Genomic DNA, 17257 nt, shown 5'->3' on the forward strand with positions numbered 1-17257 from the left:
ACACGCTTGTGTTGTTTTCATTGATGGAGTTTTGGATTTAATCAGAATAAATCTCCATCCTTTTGAAATTCCAGTCCAGAAGCCACAAGCCTTTGTTTTTTAACACATCTTGAGCTCATTGCAGTTGCTTGTATTGAAATACATAAGACGGTTCTTTGTAAAACATAAATCTGATTGGTCAATTGTATCATTATGTTGTCAAATATAACTTAAGTCTTTTTCTTCTCACATAATAAAATAAACCAATAAGTCAAATTATTATTTCACATCATGTATTAATTTATCCATTCATCGTTGCAAATAAACCCTTTTTTTTTTTAAAGAAAATCTCTTTCATCAAACATTTATCCATTGCTATTTTCTGCCTAAATTTTAAAATGTTGATTAAAGAAAATGTATAATATAATATGTTTATATGTTTAAAAATATATTTAATATATAAAATATATAAAAGATTTAAAAATCTGTCTATCTATGAAAAATGACATTACATTTACAAGTGTTTTGTGGCTCTGTTTAATATATGACGCCTATGATAAAAACCATTAAAAGTTCATCATGGTTTTTGTTCTTGTGGGCATATAAATTTGGATGCTTATCAAAAGAAACAAACTATTAATTTCGGTTCCATTTTGCCTGTTAAATGACGTGTGTTGATTAAATCCTAAGCCTGTTTCTGAAGCCTCTCTCTCTTTTTCTTCTCTTCCAGGGTTTACCTGGTCCAATAGGGCCTGTTGGGCCGAAAGGGGCTCGGGTGTGTACACGTCTTCTTCCCGTTTGATGTATGATTGCATCTCACAGCGCTGTCATTGTGACATTTGAGCGGGCCTATAGTTACCGTTGCTAGGTTATTTGCATTGTTTTGAGTGTTAATGTCAAGTGTTTTGACCTTGACTCCAGAGGAGAGATTTTTACTACTACAGCTTCTCTTTTCTTTCACCCCCCTGGTTTTTCCTCTTTCTGTTTTTTGAGTCAACAGAGACTCAAGCATGACAAATTTTCTGCTGACAGCTGCCGGAGCCATAAGTGTGCGTTTATGTGTGTTTTTAGCCTCCTACGGTCACATTAACATGTTTGCATGGACAGCCACCTTCATTTATATTGCCCTGTCGTCTATTTGATGTATTCAGAAACAATTTATATTTTATTCTCACTCTACCACTTTATATATCATGCTCACACACATGTACGCTTTGGCTGTTGTGTTTGTAGTCGAGCTGTATTAAAGGCTCTTTATCAGGCTAGGCTCCGCCCCCATTGGCTGGAATTTCCTGTTTAAAATCAGACTGAGGCCCTGCTGTCTTTAGTCAGCACACATACACATGTGTCTTCCAATCAGTGTGGGGTAGTAACTGATTACATGTAATCTGGATTACGTAATCAGATTCCAAAAATAAAGTACCTGTAATTACATTGTTTTACATTTTAAATACTCGCAATCAGATTACAGTTACTTCTTTATGGAATGATGATTACATATTATTTACACAATGGCAATAAATTAGTGTTTATTTTTATTTTTTTTTAATTTTACATTTATTTTTTCCCCCTTTCTAAATGAATTTACCACTTATGTACAGTATGGGAAACCCTGTCATAATGCAACGTTTAATGCATTTAAATTATATATATATATATATATATAAAAGGTTTTTTTTTTTTTTTTTTTTCATTATGTTGCACACTTATACGTAATATGTGTAATCCAGATTATGTTACTAACTACAATTTTTTTCCATTCCTTGTCATTAACAACACTTCTAGGTGTCTTAAACTTGATTTCATGAAGCAGTTTAATATTTCTGAAGGACAGAAGCCTTCAAAAGACAAATACTTGTACGAAAAATATGTAATCATTAAAAAAGTAAATGTAGTCTAAGTACAAGTATTTTAAAATGTAACATAATCCAGTTAAAAAAAATTCTAATTTCAGATTTTTGGAATTTGATTACATAATCCAGATTAGATGTAATCTGTTACTACCCAGCATTGTTTGCTTCAAATTTCTTCGGAGAGAAGTATTATTTTTCCCTTTTTTACTCAAAATAGGGTGGTGGGAGCATTATAGAGCTCTGTTATTACTGTAACTGGAAGCCAGAGGGCGCTCCTGTGCAGAAACTCCAAATATGACTCACGAAAGTAATAAAACATTCCAGGAAATTCCTAATATGGACAAAGGCATTGCTGTAGCCAAGTAAAAAGATGATAGAAAAGATTTAACTTATCAAATATGACAAACTATAACAATATACAGTTTATCTGTGTTCTTCAAGCCATCTTGGGTGTTTTCATAAAATAACATTAATACCAAAACATAAAAGCACCTTGCATAGAGTTTTTGCTGGATGTGAGTGAGTTTTATTGTTGTACCCAGTGTTTGTTTGTGCATGTTTTCATCGTTTGTTCCCTGAAGTGAGCGTATGTGCCCTTGGACTACATTGTGGAGGCCAGCACCATGCAGTCCATGGGCATATACACTTACTTCATGGCCTGCATCAACACGAAGACGTCCATCCGTTCATCCATCCATGACCTCTCCATTCATCTGTCCATCCGTGTGATCAGTTCATACTAATCATATAGTGGACGTCTGCTGCTGGATTGCCATTGATTATAAAAGTCTTATGAGCTGGGTTTGTTTAATTGCTCTGAAGAGTTTCTATTTTAGTATTAACTTTGTCTCTGACGTACACCCTGGTAACCAACGTTAATCATCCGGAACATCACTTTAGGTTTAAAAAAAGCATGATTTGTGTTCGTTCTTTCTTGTTTTCCTCCAGAAGTATTGAGCTTCTCTCTGTTTCTCTCTGTTTTCTTTATAGGGTTTCATTGGAATCCCTGGACTCTTTGGTTTACCTGGAGCTGATGGTGAAAGAGTGAGTCTGTTCATGTTATGACTGATTTTTCAGCAGTCGTGATCATAACACACTCCTTCAGTGGGCGAATGTTCCAGTAAATGGCCGTTGTGTAACACCACTAAAGTACACGAATCTGTTAAAACTCCCACAGATACCTCATTAATGCAACGACATAATGAAACATATGATATCATTTCCTTTTCATAGTCTACTAAACACCAAACACTAATTACTAAACGTATGCTGTTCATTCAGACTCCATTTAAACACCTGTGAAGTGTAAAGATCAGAAGTGTAAGATACCAATTTTGAAAACATTATAGAATGTTCCACTCTCAAAGTATCTAACTACCTAAACAGCAATTATTTAATTGTAATATTTGCATACTGATCTTATCTGTTTTGCATAAATGTAGCCTTTAATAGCACAGTGACTATTGCTTTGTTCCGATATTACATATTTTAAGAGTACACTGGGTTGTATTTAACCCATAATTTTTTATAGTGTGCTCTTATGATATGTAATATCAGACAAAGCAATAGTCACTGTGCCTAGCACTGAGTTGTATTTAACCCAGCATTTTTTTGAGTGATATATGCACTGAATTAGCAGTTGCAACCATCCTACTCATTGCTAATTCAGTGCATATATCACTCAAAAAAATGCTGGGTAAAAATACAACTCAACTCACTATTTACAGTAGTATGCAATAAAACAGTATGTTACTGCGTTCTTGCATACTACTGTATATAGTGAGTGCTGCAATGCTTAATGCATTTCATGATGTTCAAAACAAATAATGCAATGTATTTTCTTTCGCTGTTTTTTTTCATCAATATGGTACACAATAATCCCATTCTAGTCTTTGTGACAAACAAAGTAGGTCAGAAGTAATCTAAAAGTAATCAAAAAGTAGCCAGATTACATTGCCTAATATGTGTAATCCAGATTATGCTACCAATTAAAAAAAATTGATGTAATGTGTAATTAGTAATGGACTACAATTTGTACATAATCTACCCAGCACTGTATATAGTGCTGATCCTTGCTTATTCTTACAAGCACAAGGTGTTTCCTGAAGAAAAACAAATGCAGTTCTAGTAGTGTTCTAAGTATAGTTCTAAATGCTGTTACAATTGTTAGTATGGAAACAGATTAGTTGTAGTTTTTTTTTAATCAAGTGCTGCCCACTACTGGTAGATGTATGACAGTAGATCCCATCATTAAGATGTGTGTGTGTGTGTGTGTGTGTGTGTGCTTTAAGAGTGGAAACTACTTCCAGCTGGTTCTGGCCTACAGCTTAGGGTGTTTGGATGAGTCATATGATAACAGAGTGTATACACACACACACACACACACACACACAATGTAGAATTCTTCTTTCTAATGGTACAAGGCTTTTAACTGTTATTAGCTTTTATTTACTGTCTGTCTCTTTCTCTTTCTCTCTTGTCTTTTTCAGGGTAGTCCTGGTCCACCGGGGAAGAGGGGCAAGATGGGTAGGCCGGTAAAGTTTTGTCTCAACATACTTTATAGATACAGATGTGAATTTTTTGTAAGCATGTGTGAGAAATATAAAAAAATATATATATATATAATGTGCTCATTTTATGGTATTGTATGGCCCTGCAGTGTAACAAATGAATAAAATATTTCTCAATATGAGGCCATTAAAGCTGCCTGCATAAATATTTGAAAATAATTATTTATTAAATTGTAGTTATTTTTATGTGTGTCTGAGAGAGAGAAAGAGAGTTTGTATTGTTCTTTGGATCACACACACACACACACACACACACACACACACACACACACACACACACACACACACACTAAGATGCAGAATCAGCCATACTGAGGTTGTTTAAATCAGCACAACCTTTGACATCTTACTTCATAAACTTCCTGTTGAGTCAGCAGGGCACTGAGTGATGTCATCATTAGTAGAGCTGTTGCTCATGCTTAGGTTTAGTGATTTGAACAGTCGCCCTAATCCACGGGTTAGTGGAAACATGCGGGATAGCAATATGATAAAAACACTCAAAAAAACTAAAGTCACCACATACTGATGACCTGGCAATCACTTAGAATCCCTTAGCAACAGCATACCAATGGCCTTGCAACAATCTAGGACACCCTAGCAACAGTGCCCTGGCAACCACTCACAATGCAGCTTTAGTTTCTTTATTAATTGTTTAAATGATCAGTGAGTGTGATAGTGATGTGTTGTAATGTCTCTCTCTCAGGGTTTTCCTGGTGATTTTGGAGAGCGAGGCCCACCAGGACTGGACGGGGAGCCAGTGAGTTCAACATTTGGGTTTTCATGCAGATTCTTTTGTCTTTTTCTTATAAACCAGATAAAACACTCACAACAGAGCTGATGAGAAATGCACATGAACACAGTGTTTGTAGGCTCCAAAACAAGCAGTGGAAGTGTGTGTGTGTGTGTTCAGGGTGAATGCCCTCAGCGTCCGTGTTTGTGTGTGTGTATTTCCGGTATCTCGGCTGAATACAATTTTCCACTCACCACTTATGTGCAAACACACACACACACACACACACACACACACACTACAGCAGTGTTATAGCTTCTGTACACATTTATTTAAGATGGTATGGAAGCCAAATTTAATTTGTCAAATACAAACAAGGCTGTGAATATAATGCTGAATATGCTGAATATAAATAACTTAAACCAGCCTAAGGTAGTTTGCTGGTTGTATGTAGTCTCCTAACGTGATCATACTGGTCTGGTTTACTGGTTTTAAAGGTTTTTTGGGCACTTGTAGAGTAGTGAGTCTGGGAGACTACCTTAATACCAGCTTAGACCAGCAAACTGTCTTAGCCTATTATATTATTTTTCACTAGGAAAGATGTTAGATTGTATCTTTTTGTCTGTTGGAATGTTATTATTATTATTTATTATTTATTTATTTATCATTAGGGAAATTGTTAGATCCTGCATTTTTGCCCACTTGAATTTATTTAATTAATTTATTTAATGAAAATGTTTTCATTTATTTCATTAAAGAAGGTGTTAGATCATGTTATTTGTCCGCTGGCTGACTTGGTTGATTCATTGATTCAAGTATAAATTTGCTTTATTTATGTTAATAGGGAAAGTGTTAGATTATGTTTTTGTCAAGGGGATTTTTTTCCCCCAGTAGTATTTATTTATGTATTTCAGTTATTTACTTATTTCACTTAGATCATTCACATCGATTCTGTCCTTAGGCCATATATACTTGATGATAATTGTTTTAGTTAATTAGTTGAAAAAATGATCATTCCAAAAAGGTCTCTGACTGGTTGGAGTAGGTGACATTATATCAGGAAGTGTTTTGAGTCAAATCCCGCCTCTTTTTCACCTGTAAATATGGGGACTGTAAAAACAGGAAGTTGAAAGTCCTCTCATTTCCTGTTCTCCATTTCCTGAAAAGAGGAGTGAAGTGCTCCTTTCATCCTTTCATCACACCAGGGGAACGAGAGGAAATGGCTCCGGCACGCTGCTACAGAGCCAACAACAAACCATCTCTGTTTCTACAAAAACACTCGCACATTCTCGCCCTACGACACACACTTGTTTGAACGGCCATATTGATACCTCTGAATATGAAGAGAGTGCATTTACACAGCACGTATTATACATGACACACTTAGAGGTGCATGCATGTACTGACACATGAAGAACTAGCAGTCTGTACTTATTTCAGAAGGAAAGCATAATGCTCTGTGTGTTTCTGTGTTTATCTCAGGGTGTTATAGGAGCTCCTGGTCCTCCTGGTGTCCTTGGATTGATTGTAAGTTAAATGGTTTATTTAACTGTATTTTAGGGACCGATTTGAAGTGAGCTAAATCTGACAAAAACGAGACATCTGAAGATGTCCTCATTTGAAAAAACAAATGCTTCATGCATGATAAGTAAAGTTTTTTGTTTAATGCAAGTACTAAGCTAGGGTGACCAGATGACCTTAGTGACAAAAGCTGGTGCAGATTTAGAGCTTGCTGAGGTTATATGCAGGTGAAATACAATATATTTCCTACAGTTTATAGAGGTTGCAGAATATAGGAAATCAAAGAACTATTATTTATAAAAAATGGGTTTAAATGCATAGGAACTTATTTTAACCTAGACGTAGACTAACTTTTTTTTAACTGATGTTAGGTGTAAAATATTTAAAGAAATTATTAACCTTTCTTCAGCAAGGATGCGTTAAACTGATTAAAAGTGACATTTACAACGTTTCAAATAAATGCTGTTCTTTTGAACTTTTATTCATTAATCATTAATTAGAATAATCTCTGAAGGATTATGTTACACTTTAGTAATGATGCTTAAAAATATGCTGTGCATCACAGGAATAAATTATATTTTACAATATATTCAAATAGAAAACAGGTATTTTAAATTGTAATAATATTTCACAATATTACTGTTTTTACTGTATTTTTGATTAAATAAATGCAGCCTTGGTGAGCAGAAGAGACTTTCAGAAACATAAAAAAATTGTGCTGAAGACAAGCAATAGTTTTGCAAGCATATTTAAAGTTATAATTAATCATTGATACAAATCACATCCCACCTGTAACATTGTCATTGATGTTGGATATGGCTAGTAAGATTTTATCAGGATGTTTTAGACATGTTTTCATTTAGCACTCATTCCCGTCTCTTCTCCAGGGTGATATGGGTCCTGTCGGGATCATCGGTTTGCCAGGACCAAACGGACTGAAGGTAAGTCATGCACATATGAAACCCACTCATATCTCCATCACTCACAGCCACTTTAGCGTATATGTTTGTGTGTGTGTGTGTGTGTGTGTTTGTTCCAGGGCGTCCCGGGGAACATGGGCGAGCCCGGACTGAAAGGTGATAAGGTGATCTGAATACTCTGTTATTGGCCTGTTTTACAGCAGCATGTGATGGAATTGGCCACCCTGTGTTACGCATGTTTTAAAAGCTCCAGCCTTAACTTGTGTGTGGTCAAAGAGATTTTCTTTTGGTCAGTTAGAAGACAATGTTATATTTAAGGTACAAACACAAACAGGTTTTCTCTGTGTCAGTTTGTGAGAGAGAGTTGCTTCTTGGTTCAATACATGTTGAACTCTATCAACAGCTCTTAATGCATAATGTGGATTATAATGGTCAATACTTTTTTAAATAAATGAGTAAATAAATAAATGCAGTTTAATAAATAATATTGTTTCATTTATTTATTTATTTATGCAATACATACTAGTAACAGACAAAGTGTTGGTCATGGCATAACGTTGATCATAATGGTCAGTAATTTAGTTTTTTTGATTAATAAATACATACATTTTTAATAAATAAACAATATTTATTTATTTATTAAAGCTTTAATGGCATTGTGTTGATTATATTGGTCAATAATTTAGTTTTTTATTAAATGAATACCTTTTTATACATTTTTACAGGATAAAAATACTTGAAGTAAATCTGTAAATATGTTTAAATAAATACATGCACATGCATTGGAAGTGTTATGATATTATGGTGTATTGATTATAACTGTCAAAAATAACATTTTAATAAGTAAACAATTTGTATATTTGTTTTAATAAATAAATTGATAAATAAATGCACAATGATTGAAAGTTTATAGGGCCAACAGTCTGGATGCATTAAAAGTGGAAATGCAAAGCTTGCATTTTTTCCCTTTCATTATTCATTCAAAAAATTGTATAAATTGTAATTTAGCAGTGGAAATACTTTAATCTGTGAATGCATCATGCAACAGTCTTTTTATCTTGTGTATATAATGCAGAAGTTAGAAAATTGGGTTTAGGTTACATACAACAGATTCTTACACCTTAGCCGCTTGTTAGCTCATGTATTGTTTAGTGAATGTACTATTGGTTTACCACCTTCCATGATTTAAAACTTGAGATAGGAGTTTAAATGATTTTCTGTGAGAATCAACATTACGCTAAGCTGTCTGTGGAGCTTAACTCGCATTAAATCTGAATCATTGCTTTAGCAGTTTATGACTGTGTGTGTTCAAATCAAGCTTCTTCTCATACTGCTATTATAGTGTGACAACAAAATTGACCTTACCCTAACATAACCATCACTTTCTCTGGTCTCTTTCTTTCTCTTTCACTTTCCTCTCTCAGGGTGATGTTGGGCTTCCGGGAGAACAAGGGGAAATTGGGTTCCCAGGAGACAAGGTATACCTTCCATGTTCCCCTGTCAAATGTCTGATGTTTTGATGGATCTGGCCAGTTACTCCTGAATGAGTGTTTGTGCTAATATGAGTGTGTTTTATCTTTGTTTGTTTCAGGGTGTGCAGGGTTTGCCAGGCTTACCAGGACCTCGTGGAAAACCAGGACCACAGGTTTGTTTCTGAACTTTTTTGTATTTTGTATGTATATCTCACTCAGACTGAAAATTCAGTCATCATTAACTGGACTCGGTTACTCATGTTGTTCAACAAAGTGTATGATTCACTTTCTTCTGTCTAACACAAAAGCAAAAAATCTGCAGAATTGTATTGGTAGGAGTTTTCTTTGTAATTAGTTCCCATGAGGAATGATGCTTTTAGTTTAAAAAAAGGCACCTAAGAGTTTTCCATATGACTAATTTTCAAAGACTTCTGAGCCCATACAGAATCACAAACATATTAAGAGTCACATTTATGGTGCTTTAATATGGAAGGCATTTTCTGCCAAATTTAAATAAATAAATGAAATGATTAAAATTAAAATTAAAACCAGATTAACGATTTCATTACAGAAAACTGTACGCAAAATATGTGACAAAATTGAGAATGAAATTAAATGATTTCATTTTCACGGTGACATACCTGTCAAATTGAAAAATAAAATGCAATTGCTGATTTCACATTTCATTTTCAATAGAGTCTCGAGGCAAGACTGCCAATATTAAAATGAAAAGCAAACGTGAAAAAGAAACTACACATACAGTTTTAACAAAGCTCTTTATTAACGCTCACGCAATAATAGTGACACAATTCAAATTTAAATGTAAATTTTACTTGTCATTTTAATTCCTCTTTTATTTCACTGTTTTCATTTTCAAAGACAATCTGCATGCAAATTATATGTTAATGAGTGGGTGTGGCTCAATTACGTTGTTACGTGGAGGAGCTATAATGGCGGTTATGGCCAGTATAGCAGCAGAATTAAACCAGCTAGCAAACATTTCGGATGATAATGATTTAATTTTGCTACGAGTTGAATCTAACTTGGATAGGGGTGCTCCGATCACGATCAGCCGATCGTTAATGCGCATCTCGTCAGTAAAGCCGGTTCTCTAATCAGCGGTTAATTCCATCAGGTGCGTGATTTCACATAGAGCAGCTGTTACTACACAGAGCCATTGTTAACTGAGAACAGAGGTGGGTATAGTTCCCAAAAACTGTACTCAAGTAAAAGTAAAAGTACTAGTCTTGAATAGTTACTTGAGTAAGAGTAAAAGAGTATCGGATAAAAAATCTACTCAAGTAGTTAGTTACTAGTTACTTTGGGTCATATATACTGAGCCTATTTTTATTTAGATATATAGATAAAATGTATGTAATGTATGTGTGCGTGTATAAATGTATATATTTCATCATCCTTTACTCCAATTTATGTAATTTATTATAAAAGCTTGTCTGTTTACTTAAGTAACAGATATGTGTCATGCCATAACATTTTTAATACGACTGACTTTATATTAAATGTGAATTTAACATTGAAAGTTAATGTGATTTAAATATTGCTAATCTTTCATTGTTCAGAAAGAGAGCAAATAACATTTACATTATTAAAGATAATTTTCACTGACAGTCTAGATTTCAATCACTCTCAGAAACTCCCATTAAAATCACTGAAACTGTTAACACTGTGAAATCAATATCTTAATTAAAGATTCGTACACACATTCTGCACTTTGTTGTTTCTGCGAGAGAATTCGCCAGAAAGAGGTATTCAGTCAGTGAGCGAGTGAAGGAAGCACCGGCATTTTAGCGATGACTCATCGGAACACCTCTGATTGGCCAATGCTTTAATAAGCTCAAAAGAATCATGTGTGATTTGTTATAATGCGCAGCGCGGTATAAACGCATCTATCTCTGGCTCAGCGCCAGCAAGCGATCACAGATCTGAATTTAGCAGCTGACTTGCACCAGTGTGATTGTATTAAAATTAATAAAATCTTAATCGGCTATTTTTTGTCTTTTGGAAGCTGCATTCAACTTGACTCCCCTCTGTTATAAGCCACACACGTACAACAAACTAATGTCACAGTGGTATCGTGTACTGTAATCGAATGTAGCCCAAGTTATTACCTGTTAAACAGTAGACAGCACACGCGGTGTTCATCTAATAAGGATCTCCATCGCTAGCAAATAATAGCCTTTGCAGATTTCAATTCAGTGCATTTCCAGCCACGTTTTCAACGCTCTTTCTGTTCTTAAACGTTAAAACTCCGAGTGAACCACTTCAGACGCTCAGCGCGTGCGGCAGGGAACTGAACGACTCATTCAAACTGATTCATGAACCAATTCACTCGTTTGCCAATTGGTTTGATCAAGCCTTTGAACAGTATTGACTCAAAAGAATGAATCATTTGCGAATGGGCATCGCTCATTGCCCAGAGAAAAGTAGACGGCGCGTTTGGAATAAACTGAAGCATTTATAACATTTATTGCATTAAGATAAAGTAACGAGAGGAGCGTCGCCCACAGTAACGAAGTAAAAGTACAGATTTCCCCCAAAAAATTTACTCAAGTAAGAGTATAAAGTACCCATCTTTAAATATACTCCGAAAAGTATTCGTTACCTCAAAAAATTACTCAAGTAAATGTAACGAAGTAAATGTAACTCGTTACTACCCACCTCTGACTGAGAAGATGCACGTTCATTTTCAGCGTTTATTGGCGCATCTTCTCAGTTAACAATGGCTCTGTGTAGTAACAGCTGCTCTATGTGAAATCACGCACCTGATGGAATTAACCGCTGATTAGAGAACCGGCTTTACTGACGAGATGCGCATTAACGGTCGGCCGATCGTGATCGGAGCACCCCTAATCTTGGATACACTTGGACATTTTGCAGCCGTCACAAACTCAGCAGACAGCAGATTTTCCGGGGAGTCTCGTGGAGGCTCAGGCCGAGGAACTGCAGTGGGTCGAGGGTTTGACGCATGCTGGTCAGGCTGGTTGTTTCTTCCACGTTCTAATGCTGCAGCAGCTTCCCGCAAAAGCTCACTAACAGATTCGCCATGTCTCGATTACAATATATTCACATTTTAATGTCGTTTCACACATTGTTTCAACCACCATTCAACTCATGCACACGAGACTTCGACGATTGTCTCTAGCGCCGTTACTTGAATAAGCCACACCCACTCATTAACATATAATTTGCATGCAGGTTGTCTTTGAAAATGAAAACGAAAATGAAAACAGTGAAATAAAAGAGGAATTAAAATGACAAGTAAAATTTACATTTAAATTTGAATTGTGTCACTATTATTGCGTGAGCGTTAATAAAGAGCTTTGTAAAAACTGTATGTGTAGTTTCTTTTTCACGTTTGCTTTTCATTTTAATATTGGCAGTCTTGCCTCCGAGACTCTATTGAAAATGAAATGTGAAATCAGCAATTGCATTTTATTTTTCAATTTGACAGGTATGTCACCGTGAAAATCAAATCATTTAATTTCATTCTCAATTTTGTCACATATTTTGCGTACAGTTTTCTGTAATGAAATCGTTAATCTGGTTTTAATTTTAATTTTAATCATTTCAATTATTTATTTAAATTTGGCAGAAAATGCCTTCCATACTTTAAGTCAGTTTGGAAGCTTGAAGCTTAGTCGTCCATTCATTGTAATTGCATGTAAAAGAGCGACTAGTACATATCTTCAAACCCTGCTCTATGGAAGGTAGTTGTACATGGGATCTGCATATAAAAATTACTTGACTTTTTCTGGTTGTTTGTTGTCTAATGGTGATCTTGTTTTAGTGTTTTTTTTATTTTTGCAGTTTTAAAAATATATATTGGAACAGCGTGATTTTAGAGCCTGCATTGAAACTGTAAACTGCATTGTAAAAATACCTTTTTGGGTGAATTACTGTACTCCTAATTTTTCAAAAATATGTCACATTTTATGCAAAATAGTTGTTTCTCGTAAACTATTTGTTTTCCGGAATGAGGAGGATAAAAAAAAAAATTATATTTTTTAATTACTTTTTTTTTTTGTTGTTGCCATAATTAAATATTTTAAAAAAGCAACACAACTTTGTAATTGAACTTCAGTTTCTGCATAAGTATTTATTTTTCTGTTTTTGTTAATCTATGCAAATTTGTTTGTTTTTAAATACGTAATCTAAGAACAAGTGCAAGTTTTGGATGTCAGAAGTTGTTCAATTATCAGCACTCAAATCTGAGCATAAATAGGTCCAGAGTGCAGTATCTTAGATCCCATGATCTGAAGGTTCATTTTATTTCATAGTGTGTTTGTCCTGGTCAAGTGTGTATTTGTGTGTATTGAAGGGCAAGACAGGGGAGAGAGGGCCCAGTGGATTACCAGGCCCACCAGGAGCCGAGGTATGAATTAACATGTACCACTGAAGCTTTTGTGTGGCTCAATGTGTTGCACCAGCTTGTTCTATTGATGATGTCAGCTAATAAACTTGATTCTGATTGGCTGATGTACTAATTGATTTGTGGTTAATCCTTCGCAGGGTTTCCCTGGTGACATCGGAAAACCTGGACTCAATGGACCCGAGGGCCCAAAGGTGTGTTGTTTTTAAGGAAACCTTCTAAAACCTAGTGCTTTTGATATTTGCACACTTATTTTTACAGCGTCATCCTGTTGACAAATGTTTTCTTCGTAGGGTAAGCCTGGAGCCAGAGGTTTACCTGGACCTCGTGGTGCGGCTGGACGAGAGGTGTGTGTGTTGTTTGCTATTAGCTATAAGTGCTTTAAGTAGTCAACAATGAGTTAATCTTGATTTTATTTTGTAGGGCGATGAGGGTCCTGTAGGACCACCGGGGCCAGTGGGACTCGAGGTGAGTTGTGAATCTGCGTATGAAAATGTCCCCGTTTTTGCTGGTTGTTTATTATTATTATATTTTTGTTTATAGTATGGTTTTTTTATTTGCACTTTTGAAAACGTAAATCGTAATTGTGTGATTTTGATGTTGTTTTAGGTGCTTTAAAGTTGCACTGATGATGGTGTTGCATTTTGATAATTTTAGACTGTTTTGAAATATATTTAAAAAACAATACAATATAAATTTTGTAAAATGTATTTAAACAAATTTTTTTGGGGGGAATTATTTTCTTTTAAATGAATGGTTGAAAATTTAATTTAATTTTATTTTATTTCTATTCATATGTATTTTTTTTTATGTAAAGCATTACCTCTAGCACTGCTCTATAAATAAAAAAAATATATAATAATTTAGATGTTCTCATTACACACAGGTTTCATTCTCTTTATGCAAAACGATATTTATTTTTCTATTTCTGGCACAGTCTATTCTATCATCATCATTTTTCTTATAACAAATTGTTTGCAATTTTGAATTTTGTGAATTGGAAATGTGTGGTTTAGATTTTTTTAGAGGCCTTAAAGTTGCATTGATGATGGTATTGCATTTATTATTTTAAAGCTTTATTGCAAATATACATTTCTGGGTGAACTCACCTCAAAACCTATCAAAAAATATATTATGCAAAATATATATTTTTGAATGATTTGTGGTTGAAAAATGACCAAGAGTCCATTGGCATTTTCATATTCTGTGAGACCTCAGCAAAATGTGCATTCACCCAATTGACCACAAGGTGGCGATATAAGGGATTTCAATTCCGAATAGCTTTAAACATATTTAATATATCAATGAATCATCAAGGCTGTGAATTTATTTTCTAAAAGACAGAATAAACTAATAAATCCAGCATCGTAAAGCAGGACGCTAAGAGTCCGCTGCGAACAGCCTCTTATTACATAACATTCCCGCTCTGTCTCTGTTTCCCTTCTGCCGTTCCACTTTTTCTTGTTTAACTGAACTCAGTAGTTCTCTGGCACAAACTCAGAACATTTCTGGATGTTCTCCATCATTCTGTCCTCAGACAGGTATCTGTTTTCCTCATCTCTCTCTGTGTCTCTGTTGTGCGGTCAGTAATTAGAGATGTCTTAGTGAGACTTTCAGTATGTTCTCTGACCGCAGCTTTTCTGGATTAATATGCATACTCATGTCTAGCTCCAACATAATCAAACAATCAAACATGTGCCATATTTAAAGGGTGAACCTCATGAAGAAATGTCATATTTCAACAAAAACAAAAATAAAAATCACTTAGACATGCTAATAGTACCACTTTGAGTGGCTTAACTAATGCATATTAAATTTGCATGACTTGCAAGTCAAAAAATGAATTATAGAACATCATCATCTTGAAATAAATTGAACAATAGTGAAATTCAGTTAAATAATGTATTACAGTATATATTATATTTTTCTGTGTAGCAATAAATAATATTAGAAAATAAGTATTATAATGTATTATAACTGTGGTTACAGTTAATAATAAGATCATACAATGTATTATAATGTGTATTCCAATGCACAATTCATGCATTATATAAAGGCTTTAAGTAAATTCAGTTTCTTACTTGTTATTGTATTTATTATTACTTTTTTTTTTTTACTTTTTTTAAAACACATTTTAAATTTTCTTCTCTGTCTGGAATAAGCTATATAAATGAAGAAAAAAATAGTATAGATGTATTATATTTGCATTATAACTGTTGTTATGAAATGAAACAATGCATTGTAAGTTGCATTATAAGGCATAACTATTGCATAAAGAATATATGAAATTCAATATATATAAAGGCTTCAAGTAAAGTGTTTTTTATAATTACTTTTTAATTGAATTTTTTATAAATATTTTTTATCATTTTGTAAAGCATTTTTTAATTACCACTGTATAAAATGTGCTATATGAATAAATAAAAATAAATCAAGATTTTAGATCAAATGATGTTCTTAGGCTTCATTTTTTTTTATGCAAAATATATCTTATTTTTTTTCGCCCTATGAAAGTGTGTTTATATGTACAGCCTGGTCTCTCATCATTATTTGTCTCCTAAGAAATGGTCTCTTTTCTGTCTGTGTTGTTTTTCCAGGGTCTGATGGGCAGTCAGGGTTTCCCTGGGGCTGCTGGACCTGAAGGGGTCAAAGTGAGAACATGAGAAGAATATAAACACACACAAATCTCGTCCACACATGCGGTCACTCAAACTCTCTCTGATGTCTTTCAGGGCGAGCAGGGTGTGACAGGAAATGCTGGACCCATTGGTGAGAGGGTGAGTGCACAGACTGAGTTATGGCCTTTAAACACACTTTGACCCTTACACTGATGATGTTGTGTTTGTAGGGTCTCGTTGGCTTCATCGGTCCTGCAGGGGAGACTGGACTCGCTGGAGAGAAGGTAAGATACACCTGAGAGCAGCAAATCAGCATAGTAGAATGACTTCTGAAGGGTCATGTGACACTGAAGACTGGAGTAATGATGCTGAAAATACAGCTTTGCATCACAGGAATAAATTACATTTGAACATATATTCAAATAGAAACCAGAGATTTAAAATTGTATTAATACTTCACAGTATTATTGTTTTTACTGTATTTGTGAATAAATAAATGCAGCCTTGGTGAGCAGAAGAGACTTCTTTCGAAAATATATAAAAAAACACATTTAAGCCTTTGTGAAAATGTTCTGTTTTGTGGTTTACTAAGGGTGATCGTGGAGAGATGGGATTGCCTGGCCCTCCAGGAGAGAAAGGATCTACGGTACGGCACACATACACACAAATACCACACATCAATTCTTAATATGCCCTTCCTCCCTCATTCTCGCTTCCTCCAATTATGAATGTTGTTTAAAACAGGAAGAACTGTTCATCATACAGTAGTTACCTGGCCCACTTCTTTCCAGTCATCAGCTCATGTGTGCTTCTGGAGTATTTGCACATGTTTAGAATATTAATTTCAATTGTGGCTGCAATATGGGTAACAAACATACAAAACATACCACAATATTACCATAAAAATATACTGTGGAAAAGTACAGTAATACCATGTTGTTTTCTTGACATACTGTATGAATATGATAGCAGCCATTAAATGCCTTATATTACCTAATTAGGTGATGCTGAGAGCAAAAGTCTCATGTAGTTCTTTAACGAGTATGTTTGACTTGTGTGGGCTTCGTATTAGCTTTAATGCACTTATAAAAATTAGACATAAAATAATATCTTCAGAATCATTCATACATGTACAAATCAGCTGAGAATTTAACAAATAGTTATAATATACTCAGACTCAGACAGGAATCATGTGTTGTTTGTC

At 34.6% G+C, this 17257-nt stretch overlaps 1 protein-coding gene across 2 annotated transcripts in view; it reads left to right on the forward strand.

Moving 5' to 3' along the window:
* Positions 1-17257, forward strand: part of LOC132116942 (collagen alpha-1(XXVII) chain A) — a 55568-nt gene that overhangs the window by 20176 nt on the left and 18135 nt on the right. The window contains exons 10-26 of one of the 2 annotated variants that reach the window (XM_059525855.1): positions 710-754; positions 2823-2876; positions 4322-4366; positions 5106-5159; positions 6615-6659; positions 7541-7594; positions 7693-7737; positions 8998-9051; positions 9165-9218; positions 13385-13438; positions 13576-13629; positions 13729-13782; positions 13859-13903; positions 16033-16086; positions 16168-16212; positions 16284-16337; positions 16646-16699. In XM_059525855.1, coding sequence (XP_059381838.1) covers positions 710-754; positions 2823-2876; positions 4322-4366; positions 5106-5159; positions 6615-6659; positions 7541-7594; positions 7693-7737; positions 8998-9051; positions 9165-9218; positions 13385-13438; positions 13576-13629; positions 13729-13782; positions 13859-13903; positions 16033-16086; positions 16168-16212; positions 16284-16337; positions 16646-16699 — 864 coding nt within the window. The remainder of the gene's footprint in view (positions 1-709; positions 755-2822; positions 2877-4321; positions 4367-5105; positions 5160-6614; positions 6660-7540; positions 7595-7692; positions 7738-8997; positions 9052-9164; positions 9219-13384; positions 13439-13575; positions 13630-13728; positions 13783-13858; positions 13904-16032; positions 16087-16167; positions 16213-16283; positions 16338-16645; positions 16700-17257) is intronic. The other variant, XR_009425722.1, reaches the window with a different exon arrangement.

Source organism: Carassius carassius, chromosome 36, assembly GCF_963082965.1.
Source record: "Carassius carassius chromosome 36, fCarCar2.1, whole genome shotgun sequence".
NCBI lineage: Eukaryota > Metazoa > Chordata > Actinopteri > Cypriniformes > Cyprinidae > Carassius > Carassius carassius.